General features: G+C 45.4%; 1 protein-coding gene across 5 annotated transcripts in view; it reads left to right on the top strand.

The window, feature by feature from the left end:
* PGM1 (phosphoglucomutase 1) overlaps nt 1-22,436 on the top strand; it is a 61,116-nt gene extending 38,680 nt beyond the window's left edge. For 2 of the 5 annotated variants that reach the window (XR_014805016.1, XR_014805015.1), the window contains exons 6-11: nt 179-333; nt 3,189-3,304; nt 12,402-14,414; nt 14,461-16,125; nt 18,914-19,048; nt 21,756-22,436. Coding sequence is in view for 3 of the 5 variants with exons in the window: in XM_084958675.1 (XP_084814801.1) it covers nt 179-333; nt 3,189-3,304; nt 12,402-12,537; nt 15,942-16,125; nt 18,914-19,048; nt 21,756-21,845 (816 nt within the window). In the remaining 2 variants the exon portion in view is untranslated. 5 annotated transcript variants of the gene reach the window in all.
* The last annotated feature ends 1,270 nt before the right edge of the window (nt 22,437-23,706 follow it).

The raw sequence follows: 23,706 nt of genomic DNA, 5'->3' as shown, positions 1-23,706 counted from the left end.
CTGAGGTGCCATCGGTGCCATCGTATGGCACGGATCCACTAGGAGTAAGATCCAGTGTTTAGAATCCAGTAGGAATATGGGCATCAGTTTTAAATTTTATAAAACCGCTATGAAGATAGTTTGGTTTCTTCAGAACTTTGATGAAAAGATCTTCCTTTAAATCCCCCTTCTCCCAAAGGATCGAAACATGATTCTGGGCAAGCATGGGTTCTTTGTGAACCCTTCAGACTCCGTGGCTGTCATCGCTGCCAACATCTTCAGCATTCCGTATTTCCAGCAAACTGGGGTCCGCGGCTTTGCACGCAGCATGCCCACCAGTGGTGCCCTGGACCGGTAGGTCTCTCCGTTCCCTCGGCTTGCATCAGGCTCCTCACTGTGCTGGGGTCACCCTTCCCTGCCTTTCAGCTGGGGCATCTGATGCATGGCGTGTGCTCTGTAAGTGTTTATTTTGTGAGGGAATGGGTGTGTGTTTTCTGGATCGGATGTACCCCCTCTATGCTGCCTCCGCACCCCGAATTTCTTCCACCCTGGCACTTACCACACTGTGTTCTGATAGCTTGTTTACTCGACTGTCTGGGCTCTTAGATGTGCAGCTTCTGCAGAGAAAAGACTGTCTGACTCACCGTCCTAAACTGCCTGATCATGGTGTGCCTGTCAAATAGTAAGACACACACACACACACACACACGCAGTGTTTTAAAAAATGACTGATTGAATGTTAATGAATGAATGAGTAGATGACACTTCGTTGTAGTTAAAACATCATTCCAGAAGATTACTTTCCCTTTTCGCAGTGTGCACGGAGTTTGGGTGAAAGAGCAGTTTAAAGTAAGATCAGTGTTACAGCAGAACTTTCAAAAAAACCAACCTCATCCAACCACCATCAGATGCCCATACACACACATGCATAGTAAATGTTTGTTTATCCAAAATGTGAACAAACAGAAAGCTCATACATTTGGTTTTTGAGAAAGAAGGGACCCAGAGACAGTAAACAATTGATGTGCTTATTTGTTTATTTATTTATTGTGTTTCCTCTCACTTGCAGAGGCTTTAGGGTAGCTAATAAGATCACATCTAGAGCATCTGCAAAATATAAGTCATAAATGAGGGCAAACCAAGGAGAATATTAACTAGATCATGTTAGGTGTCTGATAAGTGTTTCTTGGATGAATGGATAAAGAACAAGTGGGAGTTCCCTTGTGGTGCATGGGGTTAAGGATCCAGTGTTGCCACTGCACTGGCTGGGGTTGCCACTGTGGCACGGGTTTGATCCCTGGCCTGGGAACTTCCACATGCCATGGGCACAGTCAAAAAAAATTAAAAAATAATAGAACAAGGGAACGAATAAAAGATTGAGGCCAAGGAGGAAAGCAGGATGTATATATCTAGGATAGTATAGTCATAATTAATATTTATTGAACATTAACTTATACTAGACACTAAGTATTTGATATGTTCTAAGTCATTTAATTCTCAAACTGACCCCATGAAGTAAATGCTATATTTAACTCCTCTTTAACAGGTGGGAAAACAAAAGGACAAAGACATTAATTTTCCTAAGGTTGCCCAGCTAGTAAATAACTGAGCAGGATTTAAACCCAAAATCTTTGCTCCCAACCACTGGGCTGTGCAGTAGTTTCCTGTTTCCTGCGCGTGGGGTGTGTGTGTGTGTGTGTGTGTGTGTGTGTGTGTGTGTTAGAACGAAGAAGTAATAACAATATTCATATAACAGTTTGTAGTTGACACGGTGCTTTATTACATTCACCATCTCAGTGGACCCTCATCACAGCCCTTATTTTGAAGAAGAGGAAACCAAAAGAGTAGTTAGGAGTTTGGTCCAGGACCCCACAACCACATCAGAGCTAGAATTAGAACCTGGTACTTATGCCTCTGTGTTCTCCATCCAAAGTCATGAGCTGGTCTGTGGCCACACCATTGGACATTAGACCTATCCGGTCCTAAAAATAGCTTCTGTGTGATCTGAGAACAATTTAATTCTAATTTTTAGAAAAATTGATAATCCACATATAGAATCACAGTGGAAAATACATCATTACCCAGCAAAAAATGTATTGTACTTTGTTTTCAAAATCATAGATTTAATGGTTCTCAAATATTAGAATTGAAATATGGTATTGTTTTGCTAGTGATAAAACAAACATTCTGGAGGAGTTCCCATCATGGCTCAGTAGAAAGGAACCTGACTAGGAACCATGAGGTTGCAGGTTTGATCCCTGGCCTTGCTCAGTGGGTTAAGGATCTGGCGTTGCCGCGAGCTGTGGTATGGGTCTCACTCAGATGAGGCTCGGATCCCAAGTTGCTGTGGTTCTGGTGTAGGCCGGTGGCAACAGCTCTGATTAAACCCCTAGCCTGGGAACCTCCATATGCTGCAGGTGTGGCCCTGAAAAGCCCCCCCAAAAAAAGACAAGCATTCTGGAAAGCAAATCTTACTAAAAGAGCTAGTGAAATGTAGGTAACTTCCTGTTCAAAGGGGAAGAGATCAAAAGAAAAGGTCACTCAAAGGTTTCAAATAGTCTAAGGACATACAGGGAGAAGTAGAAGATGTGTTGGGGGTGATGGGGACCAGGGCTCAGTATGGACACAGCTGGTGCAAATGGGAGACCCCATTGAGCATTGTCCTTGCAGGGCCTTCCGGGAAAGTGAAAGGAGCACTGACTGGGCAGCTGGATAGCGGGCGGCTGGTCATTCTGGCCATGTCACCTTGGGCCGATCACGTAACATTCTGGGTCCTGTTTCTGCCTCTGTAAAATACTGACCTCCTAGACCCAACGTCCTATGATTCTGTGCTTATAGATGCATCAAAACATCACTCTTTTGTTCCATACAGAATAGTTACAAATGCTGTCTGTATCTAAAACATGTGGGTTTAAATAGCTCCCCAAACAGCCTTGCCCGTTTTGCCACTGCTGCTGCTTCTAGAATATTAAACTCAGTGACCTGAATTCTTTCTTCACCCTCCTCTCCCCGCTCCTCTGACTTCACATAGAATAGCCCATTGTGCTCAAGTTTCCTCGTCCGGTTTTCCACCTGTCTTAGAATTACGTGTACCTCTGAGCGGTGCGAAATGGGGCCCTTGATTGCAATAACGGTTGCGCTTTTCCGTCCCTCGCATGCCTGTGCGAGCAGCCCTGCTGTGATGTAACTTTGATTTCATGCCTTTGAAGGGTGGCTAATGCTACAAAGATTGCTTTGTACGAGACCCCAACTGGTTGGAAGTTTTTTGGGAATCTGATGGATGCAAGCAAACTGTCCCTTTGTGGGGAGGAGAGCTTCGGAACGGGTAAGTGCACATCCCTTGCCACCGTTTTCTTTCCTGTAAACGCTACTTGCCCTGAAAGCTTAGACTCGCTCAGGTGGCCCTGAAATAGCAACAGTAGCTGATGTGTCCTAAATCAAGATACGGCTTATTTATAACAACCCTGATGAAGTGCACACATTTGAAAGGCAGTGAGCACGGCTGGCCGGCGGGCTGGCCAGGAAGGGCGAATTTTACTTTCAGAGCATCACGTCTACCAAGGCAGGAAGTTTGCGGGCCTCCTCGGCAGCGTGGCCGTCGAATCTGTGGGGATTAAACAGAGTGATCAACAGATTTTTCTCCCCTCGGTGGTCAAGGAAACCTTTACAAATGTTTTCATTTCTAGGAAGAAATATGGTGGTGCGCGTCCGTTTTTCGTTTTTATTTAAGAGAAGGTTTCAGCACAGCATTCAGTCTTCCTCTTTAATAGGCCAAGTTTTCTGTTAGCAGCCGGTTGTGATTTATTCAGATTAAGTGGAGGGAGTCCGTTAGGGTGGAACTAAGTTGCTAGGTGATCAAGAAATTGAAAATATGCCCTCGGCCCAGAGGATCTATGTGTAAACTGTGGTGTGGCGGAAGAGGGGAACGCGGTATGTTTTGGGGGATGCTCCATGGCCCTTAGATTCCTCTTTCCATGCGCTCCCTCTTTGTCTGTGCCTGGTTAACACTGACTTGAGGTCCCGCCTCCATGACCTTCCCCATGACCCCACCCTACTGCATCCTGCCTCCTTTCTAAACATTCATTCAGGCGTGTGGCCTCTCCCCACATGTGGTCTCCAGCCAGGTTGCAAGATACTTCAGCGGCCCTATTTCTTCTCTTCCTGTGTTCTCCAGCCAGTATTTTGAAATAAAAGGACCCATCTTCTCAGTCCTTGAGTACTAGTCTTCCATCCTTTAGCAAAGACAAGATCAAAATCTAGCCTTCTATCAGCCTTGCCATCGAGTTGCAATTCATGATAGATCAACAGAATAGAATGCTGCCTGCATTTCTGTTCCTGCAGGTGCTGGGGTAGGGTGGGTGGAATGAGCCAGTACATTTGAGACACCCATTGACACAATTCTAAGCAATTTCATATCCTTGAGGGAGTGGCGGTACTTCTTGGTAATGAGTTGGCTTGACAGAATTGGAGGGTGTGAAGAAAGATGGGTGAGTTTGGGGGTTGAACGATGCCTGCAAAGGAGGCTACATGAATTCCCAAGGTTCTAGGTCTTGGTCGCAGATAACAAGGCCACTGCTTATTAGTTCTTTCCCAACTCATGGGTGGTGCCATGTTACTCCACAGGACACTAGAGGAACACCCAATGGACCTGTGAGGTGGTCTTCTCCCATGAAATCCCCCAGTGTTTTCCAGTGCAGGCTTGGTATCAATCATTCTTCCTTAGGGATGAAGCTGTTTTTGAAGGCAGGCGCCATGTTAACCTTTGATTTCCTATCCCTTTGTATCTATTTTAGTGCTAAACCTAGTGAAAAGAGAAAAGTCTAGAATGAGGTTTCCTAGGGTGTTTGGGTGAGTGGAAGGATACTAGTTCCATGAAAGGGTTCTGAGGTCAGTGAAGACTGGGAAACTTGGGGTGTACCTGTCTGTCTTGGATATTTACGATGACATCATTTGGAGATTCCAGAACATTCTGCTATAAGGAATCCTATTTGTTTTACCTAAATGTAGTTAACAGTTTTTTTTTTTTTTTTTTTTTTTTGTGGTGTGTCTAGTAACATCTTGGCCCATGAACCATGTGGGTAGCATGGAGCAGGGTGGGTCAGAGTCCTAAAGCCAAGTAGCCACCTTGGCGTTGGCTGGCTAGGGACAGGCTTGAAAACAGACGGGACAGCACGCACTGCTCCTCCCTCACTCGCAGGCCTTCCCATACCTGAGGGCAGCCCTCAGGTCCTCTCTTCTCCAGGCCGCCGACCCCTAGGCCTTCAGTCACCCCTCACTTCACATTGTTTATTTACCCAGCACCAGTTTCTAGATGCTTCCCCATTCAGCAGTGACCCTTGTAGAAGGTCATGTCTAGAACTGAGCCCAAATCCTCCAGGGCTGACCTGACAAGTGAAGGGTGGAGGGGGTGACTGTTTCCGGAGAACCGGGCCCTTGCTTTTCTTGATGTAACTTTCATTTATGTCAGCTTTTAGGACATTTCATCATACTCTTCAGCCCATATAATGTTGGAGGTAACTAAACACCTTGAAGTTTTTACTCGGGAGCATTTGCCAAGAAAAAGCCCCATGTTACATTAGTGGAATTGATTTTTTTGGACCCAAGTATTAGACTTTAAATGATTCCTTGTTAAAGTTTGTTCTTGTTTATTTATTTACTGGCACATTCAACAAATACTAAGTGCCAACCATAGTTTCATCTTCTCTTTGATGTCTTTTCTGTTGAAAGAGAGAATTCATCATGAGAATAATCCACAAACTTCTCTCTTTGAAAGAAAGACAATTGTTTTGTAATATTTCTGAGGTGAACATTTCAAAACCAGGCTGCAGAGCCATGGGTCTGCACTGCTGAGTGAGTGCAGCTGAACTTATTAAACTGAACTTCTGATCTCCTTATTTATAAAGGAGTTAATTCTACCTACTATGTCTCTTGTTGGCAAATGCTTCCAACAGTTCCTTTACAGAGTTTCTCAAGGTAGATGTTAGTGGTTCTGTCAGCTTTGAAATATTTGAATTCTGTAGCTTAGTTGAGTACAGGGTCATTTATTTATGTATCTTTCTTGGTAAGAGCAGAAGCAATTTCTCAGGAGAGCCTCCCTAACTTTCCAGAGGGGGTCAAATCCCCTTCTGACTGGATCTCATTGCACCACACGCTTTCTCATTCTCTGCTCGTGTTACAGCTGTAATTTTACAATTACTTATGATAACTTGATTAATGTTAGTGGATCCCACTAGACTGGAAGCTCCATGAGGACAGGAGTCACATCTGTCTTGCTCTCCATCATATCCCCAGGGTCTCCTCTGAATCCCAGAAGAGAACAGGTGCTCAGCAAACACTTGTTGGATGAATGAGAGAACATGCTGTGCACTTGGCACCCTCCATTCAGGCAGACAGAATCCTGGTTGGAGTGGAAGGGACTGTAAAAGTCATCTGATGACATCTGCTGTGTGCTGCTGGAATTCTGAGTGACCTATCAGGGCTCTTCTGCTTAAACAGCCATTTCAGTGGAGAATGCCGTCTCACCTCTGCAGTGGTCTGGGACTCAGCACCACTCCACTCCATCGTCTAGAGTTCAGGAGCCAAGGTCTTTGTGAGATGAGATGACCTTTTACAAAAGGAAAAGTTGAGTTGCAAAGAGGTCGCAAAAGAGTCAGACTTCAGAACAACTGGCTCATCAATAAAACAAACCTCTAGCACTTAAAAGCATAAGCCATAGTATTACTCTTACCAAGTACACATTAGTCTGTTCTTGGTGGAGAAATAGCAGCTGTCTCACGTGATTATGGTAGCCACCAAGGCTATGACACTTCCTTGGGCATCAGCATTACACATGCCAGGGAAAAAAGTGTTGATGATAGGACACCAGAACTAGACAGGGTGACCCTGCTGTTTTTGGTTGATCTCACGGTGCAGTTATTTACCACCCCCACCCCCAACTCAGTGGTAGAGGGCAAAGTACTCAGTTCTGTCCCACCTTAAATTCCTGGGAAATGGAGATGAAAATAGAAAGGGAAGTCACAATAGAATAGAATGTCACTGCTTTTGAAAGTCTTCCTTGGGCAAAGGGAGGGCCTTGGGAAAGAAGCTAGGAAATCAAGTTGAGGATTAACTTGGTATCATATGGAAAAAATGCCAATAAAGTCTGATCTGCGCAGGTCCAGAGGTTAGCAATATTTCTTCCCCCATGCCCTCTTTAAAAGGTTCTGGTGGTGATGCATCAAATAGGAGTGATGCCTTAAAGAAGTGTAGTGTTCACGCCTTGCAAATTTCTTTTCATTTCCTCTGAAAAGTCCCCATGTTTGTATTTCTTTTCATCAACTCAGTCCTCAAATGTTTATTGAGCTTTGACTGTATCCAGGTACTGACTTAGGTTCTGGGGATGCAACGGTAAGCACGACCTCCTTGTGGGAGGCTCTGTGGAGCCCAGATGTGGGGAAGGAAGTCAGACCCTGGCCAGGTTATTATAAGTGTGGAAAGTGATAGAAGCAAGTACAGGATGTTCTGGGAGCCGTGTGCTCAGGGCACCTCACCTGGTTCTGTGATGTAGAGGATTAGATTTTTCTATTTAGTTCTCTACCTGTTCTCATGTGCATACTCCTGAGTATGTTTTCTGGTAGGTAAAGCCCAGTACAGGCAAGTTGGAGCACCGTCTCCGGAGATTTCTCAGACAGAACATCCCTGCAGAACTAGGCTGATCTCCCAATTACAGCTAACTCAGTTACACTGTTATCTGCATGTCTGTCTGCCTCAGCTGTCCATCTGTGCTCATTTGTGAGTGCAGGGAACATGTCTTATTCATCGTAGTATTTTCTCATATACTTGGAACACGGTAGGCACTGATTCGCATTTGTTGGGTGTGAAATGGAGCTTGGGCGAAGACACATTTCCTGCCTGTCAGGCACTCAGCCCTTTCCTCCAAAGGAAACAAGAGTTCCAGGGGCAGTCATGAGGCGGCACAGGAGTAATTGCTGCATGGGAAGTTGGGGGTGGCTGAGGGAGAGCCCCCTTGAAGGCTGGAGTGGTCTGGAAAAGGCTTCCTGAGGAGCTTACCTGCCCTTTCAGAGGTAAGTCATGTGCAATGGAAGCCAGAGAGGATGACACTGAGGACAGAGCAGGTCTGCTCAGCTCCACAGCCGGTCAGCCGGGGTCTCACCATTCTTGGGGAAAACCCTTATTGAGAGTGACTGCATGCCAGGCACTAGCCTGGGATACAATTCACAGTGTAGGCAGGGTAAGAACAGACAGTGTGGTAGAGGAAGGGTCAGCACAGAGGGTAACGAGGGCGGCATCCTGGAGAAGGGGGAGGTTGCAGGTCATCGCAGGGGGTGTTAGCCAGGATGATAGGTGTATGTGGGGTGAAAATTTCCAGGCAGAGACAACAGCATGTTTAGGAGATTGAAAGAGAGAGAGATGGGCAGAGAAAGAGACAAAGAAACAGAGGCAGAGAGACAGGTGCAGGGGTTTTTTTCCAGGGAGCTCTCTTTCAGCTGCTGTGGCCCATCCACAGGCTTGGCCTGGCAAGGCAGGACCCCGGACACCCCTGAGATGTTCATACTGGTAAATGAAACCTCATCCCTCAACCATTGGCTCTTGTCAGCAAAGGTTGACATTTTTCTTGGCTGGGACCCAGCGTGTGCCCTGACTGAGCAGAGTTTATACATATCACAAGGTGCTGATTAGGCCAAAGTAAGTGACAGGTGTTTGAAGATGCTGAAAGGGCAGAATCCCCGTGTGCTCAGTTGGTTCCTGAACTGGACCAAATATGAAGAGACCTGAAGCAAAACCTGCAGCTGCCTTCATGTCAGCTAGGACCAGGGTGCTTGCTGATGGTATATGTTCCTTTCCTTATAATTACGTGGGCTTGTCTTTTTTTTTTTTTTAATTAAAAAAATGATACTGTTAATTCACATTCAAAATAAGAAAATTAGATAACAAAGAAGAGAAAAATACTTGAATTCCACTGCCCAGAAGAAGGAGCATGTTGGGTTATATTCCATTTTCTTCCCCAATATGTATGGTATTGCCAGTATTTTTGAAAGCTTAATTAGTAGAAAGCATTAATTTTCCCTAAAAGTTTTTTTTAAAATTTTTCCTGTATTCATAATGGTGTCTTGCATTTACATGGTCTTTAATAGTTTATAAAATATTTCCACTTTCTATCACAGTGAAGACTTAAAATTATGTAAGAAAGGTGGCATTATCTCTATTTTACAGTTGGAGAGACTGAGGCTCAGAAAAGTTAAGTGGCTTGTCCAAATTCAGACAGCTTATATGTAAGTTTCAGATGCAGGTTTTATGACTCTCAGGCATTTTCCATGGAACCACAACTGCCACAACTGCAAAGGCAACAGTAACTTGAGAAACACAGCATTGCCTTTTCTTCACTAGTAACTTGTCAGCATTCATTAGAACCCTAAAGAAAATGAAATTTACTCAGACTTCCTGAGTATTAGTCAGAGTTGCCAAGAGTTTTGATACATCTAAGGTGATTGGTGAGATTAATGACCATTTTCAAAGAGACTGGGGGTTGTGTAAATGGAGTAGAATATTTAGTTATATTCTCCAAGGCAGATGTTTTGTTCATTAGGTGTGTGATTTAGTTATCTCCAAGTAACTTGGTTAGAGTTGGGTAAGATTTTTAGATTTTACTTTCACTTCTATGTAAAGGAAAAAGCCAATTCTTTACTTAGAACACAAAAAGTGCAAAGGAACACTGCCCCCTATACTTTCGGTGTAGCCCCTACCCCCCAAAAGAAAGGGGGAAAAAAAGGAAGGAAGGACAAGAAAAAACAAAACAAAACAAAAAACCTAGGGGCTCACAGACAAATAATTCCAAGCCGTGTACTTCTGTCCTGAATTCTTAATATATTGGGGAAGCTGCCAGAATCTTACTACTCAGGGTGAACTATTGCCAAAACATATCATCGTTTGCAAAAGCTGTTAGAGCCAGAGAGCTAACTTTCTGTTCCTTGAAATAGCAGTAAAGGCAAATAAAAGTCCATAGCTAATAAAACTAGGTAAACATTTCTAAAATTTGTTATATAAAGTGCTAAAAGTATTGCCTAATATCTTTAGTTCTGCCAGCATCCAGGTTTTGAGAACTGCTTTTTCTAAAAGCAATGTCTTACTGAAGAGAGACTTCTTTTTGGGGGGAGGGGGGTGAGTTGTATATTTTCATGAACCAAAAAGAGAAAAGATGTTGTAGTAAATTAATTAGTTGATTAATTCATTTATTCACACCTTCACAATTAGTTATTTAATATAGTCCATGTGCTGTGCCAGTCACCAGACTTAGTTATAGGATGAATAAAGACGCCTCCAAGAAATACATGGTCAGTGGGGTGAAAGTCTCATAAAGAGGTGATTGAGCAAGGAGCATGGTGCCACACTGCATGATTGAAGCACTCACTGTGCAAGAAGAGCAAGCAGCTCATAACTGTCCAGGAAAGTTCAGAGCTAGTCTCAGATAGGAGGGGACATTTGGGCTGGGTCTAAAAGGATGAAGAGGCAAAGGAAACAGTCTTACCTCTTGCCTCATTGGCAGCATTGTGTCGGAACTCTCCCAGTTCCAAGGAGAATAAGACCCAGTGGAAAGTCAAGAAGTTAGGTGCTTAAAAAATTCAAGGCATGAAGTTGGAGTTCCCCATTGTGGCTCAGTGGGTAAAGGGTTTGATGTTGTCTCTTTGAGGATGAGGGTTCAATCCCTGGCCTTGCTCAGTGAGTTAAGGATCTGGTGTTGCCACAGGCTGCAGCATGGGTTGCAGGTGTGGCTTGGATCTGGTGTTGCCATGGCTGTGGCTCAGGCCCCAGCTGCAGCTCTGATTCGTCCACTGGGCTGGGAACATCCACATGCCATAGGTTCAAATGTGAAAAGAAAAAAAGACAAATTCAAGGCATGATAATATGCAAAACATTATTAGAGGAATTGTATTGGGTCCTATTCAGAAAGCAAAAAGTAGAGCTCAGTATCATCGGCTATTTTTTTATTTATTTATTTACTTTGTCTTTTTCTGGTCGCACCCTCAGCACATGGAGGTTCCCAGGCTAGGGGTCTAATTGTTGCTGGCCTATGCCACAGCCACAGCAATGCCAGATCCCAAGCCCACTGAGCAAGGCCAGGGATCAAACCTGCGCCCACATGGATAACAGATTCCTTTCCACTGGGCCACAGCAGGAACTCCTGCTTTTTTCAGAAGAAGGAAGTTAAAGGCAAAAAATAAAGAGTCCTATTCCATACCAGGCTCTTGGAAAAGGGCCTCTATGCATAAAAGCACATCCTAAGAAGCAATTCGTTATTTTCAATAAAGATTTTTGCAAGGACCTTAGCAGGAGACAGATGTGCCGTAGTTCATTTAACCAAACCCTTTTTGATTAAAGAAAGACGTCCTTGAATTGGAATTCCTGGATCCACAAGTAGGTCCATTTTTAAGGCTTTCGTACTTCTTGCCAAATTGCTCTCTGGCAGAACCGTACTTTTCCCGGCCGCAGCGTGTCAGAATCCCATCTCCCTCATACCTCCCCTGACACTGGGTGTTCTCATTTTAAATCTGTGGCCATTCGTCAAACAAGTGGCAGTTTCTAATTGTGGTTTTAACTTTAATGTGTCTTCTTAAAAGTAACGTCAGCTTGATATTACGTTAATTGGGTACCTGTATTTATTCTTGGATGAACTGCCTATTTGTATCTTTGGCCTGTTTTTCTATTGAGATTCTGCTTTCTTCTTACTAATATATAAGAACTTGTTTGTCTTCTTAGGGCTGCACCTGTCATATGGAGGTTCCCAGGCTAGGGGTCAAATAAGAGCTGTATCCGCTGGCCTATACCAAGGATCCGGCGTTGCCGTGAGCTGTGGTGTAAGTTGCAGACATGGCTCAGATCCTGCATTGCTGTGGCTGTGGTGTAGGCCGGCAGCTACAGCTCCAGTTTGACCCCTAGCCTGGGAATGTGGGTGTGGCCCTAAAAAGAAAAAAAAAAAAAAAAAAATCCGTTCTTTCCTACAGCCGTGAAGTGACACCTTTATCATTTATTCAAGTCTCATATGTGTGTGGATCTCACCCTGCTGGGTGCTTTCTTTTGTTCCATTAAGCTCCCAGATTAATTGAATTATTAAACATTCACTGTGGTCATGTTTTGTTTTTTTCCACTCACATTCGTACTTTAGAATTGATGTATCAAGTTTCACCGAATTATTCGACTGACATTTTTTAGTGGCACTTGCCTTACATTTCTAAATTCCTTTGAGACTCATCAACGTTGTTTCAATAGTAGGTTGCTTTATTCCATCTGTGGTTTCTTTCACATATTCAAGTTCGTCAGTCGAGTTTTATGACTTTTTTGGTTGGGCCATGTTTACTGTTGAGTTCTTTTCCAAGTATTTTGGAGAAATCACATTGCTCACGGCTGCTTGCTGTTCCCCGCACCAGGTTCTGACCACATCCGTGAGAAGGACGGACTCTGGGCTGTCCTTGCTTGGCTCTCCATCCTCGCCACCCGCAAGCAGAGTGTGGAGGACATTCTCAAAGATCACTGGCAAAAGTATGGCCGGAATTTCTTCACCAGGTAAGCCAGAGCCTGGCTGGCTGGCATGGACAAATGGGCAGAGAGCGTTCTCGTGAATACAGATTCTTTTCTGTCTTAAATAACAATAAAACCTCAGTTCAGGGGGTTCTCCTTATGGCTTAGCAGAAATGAACCCGACTAGCATCGATGAGGATGTGGGTTCGATCCCTGGCCTCACGCAGTGGGTTAAGGATCCGGCATTGCCATGAGCTGTGGTATAGGTTATAGACGTGGCTCTGATCCCATGTTGCTGTGGCTGTGTTGTAGGCCTGCACGTGTAGCTCTGATTTGACTCCTAGTCTGGGGACTTCCAAATGCCGCAGGTGTGGCTCAAAAAAGCAAAAGACAAAACCGAGCAAAACTCAGCTCATTCAGCCTCCATCAATGGGGAATTTTAAAAATAACTCAGGGTCAAGATGAAATCAATTTTGTTAGCCATAAAGAATGAGACTTAAACATCTTAGTTAACATATTCAAAAGAATGAATGTTTTATCAGTGTTTTGAATGTACCTATCAGATGGCCATGATAATATTAGATTTGGATTCAGAAGAATGGGTTCGAATTTTATTTCTGCCCTCTGATAGCTGGGGAAGTCATTTAACCTTTTTCTGTACTCTGTTTTTTCATTTGTAGAAATGGAAATAGCAGTCCAGCTGAGTGGATTAAATGAAATACGAGTCTGAAAGTGTTTTATAAATTCTAGGACACTGGAAGTATGGAAACAGTCTCTGAAATTATGGCAACAGTTATGCTTAGTCTAAATCAACTTTTCTTACTCATTAAAATAGGTCCCCAAAGTTTGTGTAGTTGTCAATACTTCATTCATTGATTTGATAAATACTGACTTTCTACCAGACACTGGAGATTCAGCAGTGGACCAAATACTTGGAATAGGCAGTAATTCTTCTTTATCATTCATGCTTGTATTTTTAATAAGCATTAGCTTTTTTTTTCCAGTTGTGCTTTTCACTAATTTGAATTTGCCTTTCCCCTAGTAAGTGTAAAAATCTAACAAATGCTTTTCCTGGACCTCACTATTCTAATTATGGAAAAGCAATATGAGAAAAAAGATATTAAGTAATTTATTCATCTGTAAGAAATATAAAGACATAACTTCTCGAACCTCAGTTGCCTTCTCTGCAAAATAGGTGAGTTGGACTGGAGAATTTTAAAAGTATTTTGCAGATTTAATGGTTCAGGATCTCTGGATAGTCAAGAAAGTATTCAGCCTTAAGCAGGTTGGCCTCCTTAATCAGAATCCTTTTTATCAACCTTGGACAAGTTCATTGCTATCTTCCTCCTTCAAGTTATTCTTCTGCGGAAAGTGTAAGCCGTATCAGCCTCATGGTACCGCATATTAGCCCTGGGATCCAAGGCAAGAATCTCTACTTTCTAGGGACTGGAAAAACCTGGTAATTCAGAACGGCGGTCATGAGCTCTCTGGAGCTTAGAGTATCAGGAAGGCAAGGACCATGTCTGTTTTTGTGCTCCTTGGTATCACCAAACACCTAGTTTGTAGTGACACTGTGTAAATATGCTTTGAGGAGATCAACGAATGAGTTAACAAGTGAACAGTAGCTGGAGAGGAGTAAGGTCAGGAGAATTTGTTTAGAGAAGAGGTCACTCCTGACCCAGCTCAACTATAAATGTAATAAAATCCATTGAGTAATAAAAAAAAAGATATTATTAATAAAAATAAAACTAGGAAAATAACTAAAAAGTCTCCATCTAAAAACTATGTTAACATATTTTTGGGGGAGTTCCCATCATGGTGCAGGGGAAACGAATCCGACTAGGAACCATGAGGTTGCGGGTTCGGTCCCTGGCCTTGCTCAGTGGGTTAAGGCTCCTGCGTTGCTGTGAGCTGTGGTGTAGGTTGCAGATGCGGCTCAGATCCTGTGTTGCTGTGGCTGTGGTGTAGGTCGGCAACTGTAGCTCCGATTGGACCCCTGGCCTGGGAACCTCCACATGCCGTGGGTGTGGCCCTCAAAAGACAAAAACAAATAAACAAATAAAAAATTAACAAATTTTTGTTAATTTCAAATAACCGCTAACCAAGTATTACAGATAAAGTCCTTGGAACCTGCATTTATGGTTAGTTAAGACTCCATTATGCCCTCCGTTTCTTTAACAAAAGTGCTTTTTTGCATGCATTATTTCCGACCAGCCTCAAAACAGTTATTGATAAGGTCTGAGATTCCGAGAGATGAAGCAAGTTGCCGTGGTTGCACAGTTCGTAACCAATAAAGGCTGGAATCTTAGCTTGTTCTAATTCCAAAGCCCAGATCTGTTCCATTATACCCCTCTGTGCCTAGGATTTATAGAACATTTCCCCCAAACACCCAAAGGTCGCAGATGTAAAGCACCAGCACCTGGTTGTAATTTCGTGCTGTTGATCGTTTTAACTGGGGAAAGAGCTGACTTCAGGATGAAGAGGACTGTTGTCCTTGATTCATAGAATCCCGGAGCCAGAAGAGTTGGCCTTCATTCCCTGGTATTTCTCATGTCTCAGAGGTGTCATCTTGCACGTATCATATTTGTCTCACTATTGCAAATAAATATAGACTCTGCTATCTTGAGCCTCTAAAAAATAACTCTCTCAAGAAGGTGTATGCCACTAGGTCAAGAAAAGCCACCTGTAAGAGCCTTTAACCTCATAAAGAAAGATGTCGAGAATGTTTCTTGGAGGAAAAATAACAGGCATAGAATTTCATTTGTGATGCACTTTTTTTTTTTCCCTTGGCCCATTTGCATCTGCACCAGGCCTCCTGTGTCAGGGTGAACCCAGAATGCTGTGGACCAGAGTCCATTTTCACACGAGGCGGGAGGCTTTTCAGGTGTAAAGATTTAGGGCTTGGCTTCTTCATCTGGTCAGTGAAAACTTGGCCTTACTGGAGGAAGCTCCTGCGGAGACTGGAGGTCTCCTTAGCCAAAATCTCAGCAGCCTCAGGCAGGTCCCAGACTTGGAGCCGTTCCAGCATGTATCCCAAAGAAGCCCTGGCAGTTGGGAAGAGAAGTGCCTGCGCCGTCTGCGCCTTTATGCAGCGTTCTCTAGAGATCACACTGCTTTTGTTTCTCCATCCTCAGGATGTGGTGGTTACATGTTAGATAGTCTCTCTCAAAAGCCTTTGAAGCTTCTAAGAGCTGCATTCTGTAGAAAAGCCAAGATGGGAGTTTTCTGCTTATTCAGAAGCTCCTAACTCTTTCCTAAAATCCTCCAAACACTTCCTTTCATCCCTGGCCTGCTCTATCCCCAGAGAATGACACGCTCATCTTTTTGCCAGCTTCTTCTGAAGGTAGATGGTTTGGGGGGAGGGCCAAACAAATGATGAAGAAAGTGTTGTATATCGTTGGTCGGATCTGAAATCAGCCTGTGGGCCTCCCCTTGGTGACTTTTTCCAGGTACGATTACGAAGAGGTGGAAGCTGAGGGTGCCAACAAAATGATGAAGGAATTGGAGGCTCTGATCTCTGACCGCTCCTTCGTGGGGAAACAGTTCCCAGTGGGTGATAAAGTTTACACTGTGGAGAAAATTGATAACTTTGAATACAGTGATCCTGTGGACGGAAGCATTTCAAGAAATCAGGTAGGAGGAGGTTCCCTTTGTGGCTCAGTAGTTAATGAACCCGACTAGGATCCATGAGGAGGCGGGTTCGATCTCCTGGCCTCGCTCAGTGGGTTAAGGATCCAGCGTTTCTGTGAGCTGTACTGTAGGTTACAGACATGGCTCAGATCCTTTGTTGCTGTGGCTGTGGCGTAGGCTGGCAGCTGAAGCTCCGATTCGACCCCTAACCTGGGGACTCCCATATGCTGCCAGGGTGGCCCGCCTCCCCCCAAAAAAGAAAGAAATCAGGTAGAAGAGACATATGCATATGTGGGAGAGAGGCCTCGGGAATTTCTCTTAAATCTCAGGAGAGAAAAAGCCCTCTTGGTCATGTGTCCTTTGCTGCCCTATTTTCTCAAGTGGCTTTCTGCTGAGTCACATGTGATTTGCACAGGTATTGTGGGGGAAGTGGTTTCTGTCCTGGTTCTGTGTACAGCCTGATGCCCTCACTCTGGGATTCTTAGTCTAGATTCCAGAATGACTTTCACACTCTCCAGAATTCTCTGCCAGAGGTCACGTTGCATGTGTGCAGAAAAGAGCCCTCGAATCTTAAAAAGAGGGAGAACTGCTGCCTTAGATCTTGTCAGCTTCTACTCTGAAGAAATTATAGCAGATGGCTGGCATGGCACGGGAGCGGCCTCTGCACAGACATTTCTGTGTTATGTTCTAATTTCTAACAAAAAAGAAAAGGAGTTCCCCTGTGGGAGAGTGTGTTAAGGACCTGGTGTTGTTACTGCAATGGCTCCTGGTTGCTGCAGTGGCACGGGTTTGATCCCCAACCCCGGGAACTTTTACATGCTGTGGGTGTAGCCAAAAAATAAATAAAAATTTAAAAATTAAAAAAAGAAGAAAAAAACAGACAAGCCATTGGCAGACTTATAAAAACATTCACTGTTATTATTCGCAGCGTGTGACTTGCGGCCAGCGCTAACACAGCAGCGTGCGGGAGGACATCACAGTTGAGACCCTGGACCGTATTCTAGGTGGAGACAGAGCTGTTAGGGTTTCCCTCACTGGGCCCCAGGTGCTCAGCCTTCTCCAGGCTTCTCACAAACCTCTGGGGCCTGGGGTCCTCTCTCCTCTGGTTCAATGTTGTCCTAGAACATTATAGACTCCCAATTTAGAAACAGAATAATAAAGAAGGAAGTGAGATTCTGGTGTAGCTTTCCAGTTCGCTTTTTTCTGATCCAGGCCCAGATTTTTGGCCTGGTCCTTCTCAAGGGATCCAGCAGCTTTTGAAGGAGTTGGGCTGCAGGATTTATTTAAAGTCTCTCTTTGGAGAGCAGGCAGTGGACGTGGATGGAGCATGGCCACGGCGACTCTCAGTCTCCCATTCTCAAAACTCTAGCCCAGTGGCTCTTCTTCCTTAGACCATCTCACCATCTGTGGGAACTTTGGGTCCTTCATTGTAAATGAGGTCTGAGATCATGAGAAAAAGGGAGGTCTCTGGCGGAGGAGGAGGTGGGTGTAGAAAAGGCACAGGTGAGGCTTGGAGATGACAGAGCAGTTTTTGGGTGGTGAAGCCTTCAGAGAGAGCACAGACCTTGAGGAAAAGGAAACTCACTCTGTACCGCGTCCAGCCTCTACCAGGATGGGGCCAGGGATGCTGAGGTGCGGCGGGGGCAGAGGGCGTGGGCATGCACACGGGCACTGTTCTCTGAGGAAGAAGGCCACAGCTCCACCTTCTGTAATTAGAAAGTCTGAGCATTGAGATGAAAGACCAGATGAGAAGGGAAATCTGAAGTAGACATAGCATCTACAACCAAGTGAAAGAACTTCAAAGCTTTAAGTTGAGGCTGTGGGTGAAGGAGCCCAACCCTGGTGTGTTTCTGGAAACACAAATGGGAAACGGGTATTGCTTATATCACCCCCTCCCGTGCTGACTACCTGGGCACATGCTCTGTGTATTTCATTTGCCGTCTCCACTGCCCAACGGCCCGATGGTGTTTGGTGATGAATGACAGAGGAGAGGTAGTGTCTTTCTTTCTGGTCGGTCCTTGGCTTTATGCAAAGCTCTACTTGTGGAAGAGTTGACAGACTCATCAAGACCGAAGGGTCTTCAGATAACTGTCTTGTCCAGTCTTCTTACCTCAAGACTCCCCATCCTTTTTCCCTGAATCAAGATTATTGAAGACAAGAGATATGGTCAGAGAGGGAAGGGACAGGACGGGAGAGACAGAGGCTGGGCTTGGCATTGCACCCACATGGACCCTGCTTTGAGTCAGCAGGACCACTGGCTCCTGCTTCATGGGTTGGAATGGCTGGCCTCTGCCGTTTGGGGCACGTGGCCTCCTGTTCTCTTTTTTCAGTGTTTTATAGATTTCTTCCTCTGGTCTGCCTGAAGTCTCCTCTGCTCTGGTTTCAGCTCATGCTGTCCATTTTCCCCTCCTGGTCTGGAATTTGAATTTCTGTTTCCAGCAGCTTATTTATTTATTTACTTATTTATTAGGCTTCCAACTGGAATGGTTCGTCCATAAAACACGGGGAAGCAGGATGGAGAGGGCAGGTCTTATGTCAGCCAGGCCCCAGGATCCCGTCTCTCCCTTGACCCTGGGGATGCTTCTGTCCCATGGGCTCAGTCCCCATTGGCTGGAGGCAGTGACTCACCCGGGGCAGACTCAGCCGGCTCTACCATGGCTGTTTCTCAGAGATCTAATCTCTGATGGATCAAGTATGGATGAAATTAGATCTCCTAATGGACCCCTCATAATTACCCAGGCTTCAGTATCCCTCCAGCATGTGAAGAAAAAATCTCTGTCCTCTTTTCCAGGGCTTGCGGGTCATTTTCGCAGATGGTTCTCGCATCATCTTTCGACTGAGCGGCACTGGGAGTGCGGGCGCCACCATCCGACTGTACATCGACAGCTATGAGAAGGACCTTGCCAAGATCTACCAGGACCCCCAGGTAATGCCCACGCCCTGTGCCCTGGCAAGTGTTTTCTGTTGGAGGGACTGAATAGTGGCTCCATTGCTCCTGCGTCATCACAACCCGTTTCTCAAGTGATCGATCGATGGAGCGGGCCCACTTACCTCCGTGTCTCCTTCCGTCCCTCTGAACAAGAGTAATGGGTAACGATTGTCTGAACATTTTCTGCTTGCTGAGCTCTGTTCTAAACCCACTACCCAAATGGATATACTCATTTCACTCTCAAAGGAGAATTATTATTCTTTATTAATATCCCTATTACAGATAAGCTTGAGTAGTCGTTAACAGGTTCACTTGTCTGGTAAGTGGCAGATTCAAGAGAACTCATCTTTAAGTCAGCCCCAGATCTGGTGCTTGGGTCTGTCCCTGATTATCTGTCACTTTGCTTGGTCTCATCACCTGTCCTGGCAGAACACACGCTGGCTGTCGATCTGGCCAGGGGTGAGGGGTACAGCGGGAGAGACTGTTTCATGATCCAGCAAGAACAGTCTTTAGGGGGAAGTCTTTGGACTTGCAGCCTGCGTGTTGGGTTCCCAGCCCGACCCAGAGAGTCTCAGAAGCATGTCACATGAGGAGGGCCCTGGGAGCCAGGGGTGGGACAGATGTTGGAGGACAGCCACCCAACTGGCGGAGCCGAGGGGGGCAGGGACTCACCAGGGGGAGTTTCCCCATCTTGGGAACTACTCCTCAGCCAAGGCTCCAGACAACACATGTTTGGGCATTGTTGCGGTATGTTAGCCCTTTCTTGGCGGTTCACAACCCAGTGCCTCATCTTAAAGCTCTGAGCAGACTTGCAGGGAAGATGCCTGTTTAAGTAAGGTTCGCTCTACCTATTTCCCCACAAAGCCTTTTTCCTCCCAACACCTAATTAGAATCCTTTGAAACTCATTCGGAAACCCCTGGCATATGGTTTTGAGCATCCATTTTGGAGTTAGAAAATCTTGTTTTAAATTCTGTTCTGCCCCTTAATAGGGGTGCATCCCTGGGTAAGTCCTTTCAGTGTTCTGAGCCTTGGCTTCTTTGTCTGTAAAGGTGGCAGAATGCTACGGACTCACAGAGTTGTTCCAGGAGGGGTTTAAGGAGACCGTGAATGCGAAAATCTGAATACTGTGCCTGGGATACAGGATTAGCTTTTGAGAAAGAGTGGCTCTTACAGTTGTTTAAATTACGAAAGGAGATGGGTGAGAGGATGCTTGACATTTACAGTTTTTCCAGCGCCGAGGCTCCAGCTTCTGTCATTACCAGATCTTAACGGTGTAGAGACATCCCTGCAACTTAGATCAAAGGCAGTGGTATCTTTTCCACAGAAAAGAAACTCATGGACTTGGAGAACAGACTTGTGGTTGCCCAGGGGGGTGGGGAGGGAGTGGGATGGACTGGGAGTCTGGGGTTAATAGATGCAAACTATTGCACATGGAGTGGAGAAGCAGTGAGCTCCTGCTGTATAGCACAGGGAACTCTATCTCGTCACCTTTGATGGAGCATGATGGAGGATAATGTGAGAAGAATACATGTGTGTGACTGGGTCACTTGGCCGTATAGTAGGAAGTGACAGAACACTGTGAACCCACTATAATGGAAAAAATAAAAATCATTTAAAAAAAAAACAAAATAAAAAAAGGCAATGATATCTACATTGTAGATCCACAGAATAGCAGAGCAAGAGGGAAAGAGGAAGGAAATTGTGTTTCTCTGCCTTAATACCTGGCACATGGTACAAAGAATGCATGAGAGAGAAATTCCTTCTGAACCGTGGTCCTCAGGAGATGGGAGGGCACTGAAGGGTCCTGGGTGTCCATGTACCCAGGGGCGGTGCCATGCCAGCTGGGGATGTGCCTGCCCCTACTCTGGAGCTGCTGGGCCTCGGCCTCGGCACTTTGTTGGGACTGTTGGGGCCCCGAGGGGAATGGTGGGTGGTATGGTCAGCGTGTGCAGTGGTTCTCCAACTTTCTTCCAGGTAGAATGAGTTGGTGGGGATTTAGATGAGGGAAAGCAACAGTGGGCCGTCGAAAAGGTACCACTCTTGGCCCTGCCCTTGAGTCACTTGGTTAAATCACTTCACTTCTTTGGCTGTCAGTTTCCTCGTCTGTAAAATGGGCAGTTCAACTAGACACATAGTTTTCTTTTTAAAAAGTATTTAAAATATTTGTTTATTTAAGCAGTGGCAGAATTGTTTGTTTGTTTTTTCCTTAAGTGAGAGGTAGATGGGAGTGTGGTGCTGCTGCCTTTGGAAAAGATCTTTTTGGGTGGAGTGTGGGTGGCTGCAGAGGATGGAGGATGGAGGATGCAGAAGTGGATGTGGAAGCATCCTTGTTTCAGGGCAGGGATGGGTTTAGCGAGAGCCGTGGCCCCGGGATGGAGAGAACTGAGTGACAGTGAGAGGGACGTAGAAGGTGTGTCTCCCTTGGGCTGCTGGTAGGTTGGACAATGGGAATGTGTCGAGAATGACTCTTAGTTGTGCATTTGCTTTATGTGACGGGCGGTGGTGTCAAGTCACTGGAATAGGAACTGTTAGAACTAAGTTTTTGGGGACAGAGCATGTCTTCGTTTTTAGACTTAGAGAGTTTGGGGAGCCTTTGGGATGTCGGAGTAGACAGTCGATCGGGTCCAGGGCCCAGAGGCCAGGTCTATGGATCTGTGTCAGAGAAAGTGATGGCAAAGGCTGTTGTCTTTGTGTCTCCCTCAGGTCATGTTGGCCCCCCTTATTTCCATCGCTCTGAAGATGTCTCAGCTCCAGGAAAGGACGGGTCGCACCGCACCCACTGTTATCACCTAAGAAGACAGGCCGGATGTGGTACGTCCCTCTGCCCCAGGACCCTCCGCGTCATCTGACTGAAGAGCATGGACAGAAACGAAGTGTCTTCACCCAGGCTTTGTAGAACTCAGAGTTTCCACTCACCGGTTGTTGACAGATGGTACAATTCCAAGGCCCTGCCCACTGATACGCCTGTAAGTGCCACGTGGGAAAGAGAGAAACAGGACCCAGGGGCTGACAGGAACGACTGTCCATTCCTTTTTGCTCCTTTTTGTGTCCTTACACCTTGCGGCTGCGTGGGTATTTGTCTCCTTAGCACCCAGTCCTGTTTCCACTACAGTGTAGGATGGAGACCGGGCATCGGCTCCTGAGGCCAGTTTCCACCCTCAGGATCTGCCCGGGAAATGACAGCACACGTTCCTTTCTTCCTGGTGAAACTCTCCCCCCATTTATTGTTTACATGTCATCCGGCAAAATGCGGTTTCTGGTGCCTTCTCTCCAATCAGTTCTTTCCTCAGAGTGAGACGTACTTGTCTGCAGATTTCTGCCTTGTTTTGCAACGTAATCCCATTCACACCAAGATTTGGGATATTAAAGCAAAATAAGCTATCATTTCTTGATGTCTCTTTTTTTCCTTACAAAATACTCTTTTGATTTTAGAAAGAAAAGATTTTTTTTGAGGGGGAGGGTGGTATTATATTTTGTTTGGATGTCCTAGCTATATATAAAAAATGTTCTCTGTGCTTGGTTTAAACTTGGACTCAAGAACTATAATTTCAAATCTTAGGAGGGTCACCTGAGCCCTGAATCCTTCTGAGGTGGATAAATTAAGCCTGACATGGTTAACTTTTGGAACAAGGGAAAGGAAGATAGTTTTCAAGAGATCTTAAATAGCACAACACTGCCTTGTGCCTTGTGGTGCTGAGACGGAATGCTGCCTGTTAAGGGGACAGAGGCTGAACCCTCGGAGTCTGAGAGCAGAATTATTGGCATTTGGCTGGAAATCTCGAGCCCGTTGGCCTTTGATTCATCATAGAGCACTTATGTTCAGCCCTTGAGTGTATCTTCGTCGTTAAACACGTAGTCCTGGGAGCCCACAGACCTGAGTGTGAATCCCACTTGAGAACTTGAGTGACCTTTGACTATCATTCTCGTCTTTAAAATGGGCCTGAACATAGTTCTAACTTTGTAGGGTCATCGAGAACTTAGAGCAAGTGAAGCTGTGAAAAGCCGTGGGCAGCAGTGCCTCATTCATGGCAGGTTGTCAAGTAAGTGGGAACCAGGGTTATGGTTACAATATTGTTCCTCGAATTGAAAGTATCGGAAAAACAAAAGCCAGAACACGGAGGTTCGAGATGCATTTTACGGTTTGGAAGGCACTTCCCACAAAGGCGCCTTGCCAGTTGGACTGTTCCAGAGAGACCGCCCAGCTCTGCCCCAACTCCCCCACCCAGGGTGGACTCCCGATCCCAGGTGGCCGGGTCTTTATCTGGGGTGAGATTTCCAGGGTTGCCATTTAGTAAGAAAGTCCAGCTCAGCAGATAGACCAGAGCTTCGACAATGATAAGATGACAGTGAATTCTTAACCCTACACCAGGCACTGTGCCGAGTGCTTTCTGGATACTCTGTACCTGCTCCCAGTAGCTCTACGAGGTAGGTGCTCAGCATGTTCCCACTTTACAGGGGAGGTTCAGCGCGTCGCCCGAGCTCACACGGCTGGAGAGTGGTGACCTGCCTCCAGGTGGGACAGCTCTAGTCCCGCATGATTTACCAGCGCTCTGTATTGCCTCCTGTACTGGCTACTTTTAAACTACTTCTAGCAGTACTCCTGTACTGGCTACTTTTAAACTACTTCTAGCAGGTGGACAAAGGCATGCAAATG

This window comes from Sus scrofa, chromosome 6 (genome assembly GCF_054392235.1).
Source record: "Sus scrofa isolate SSC_HxYL_T2T_F1_AM1 chromosome 6, Sscrofa_HxYL_maternal_Yorkshire_Landrace_v2.0, whole genome shotgun sequence".
NCBI classification, from domain to species: domain Eukaryota; kingdom Metazoa; phylum Chordata; class Mammalia; order Artiodactyla; family Suidae; genus Sus; species Sus scrofa.
The sequence above is the reverse complement of the archived record's forward strand: the minus strand, read 5'-3'. Positions and strand labels throughout refer to the sequence as shown.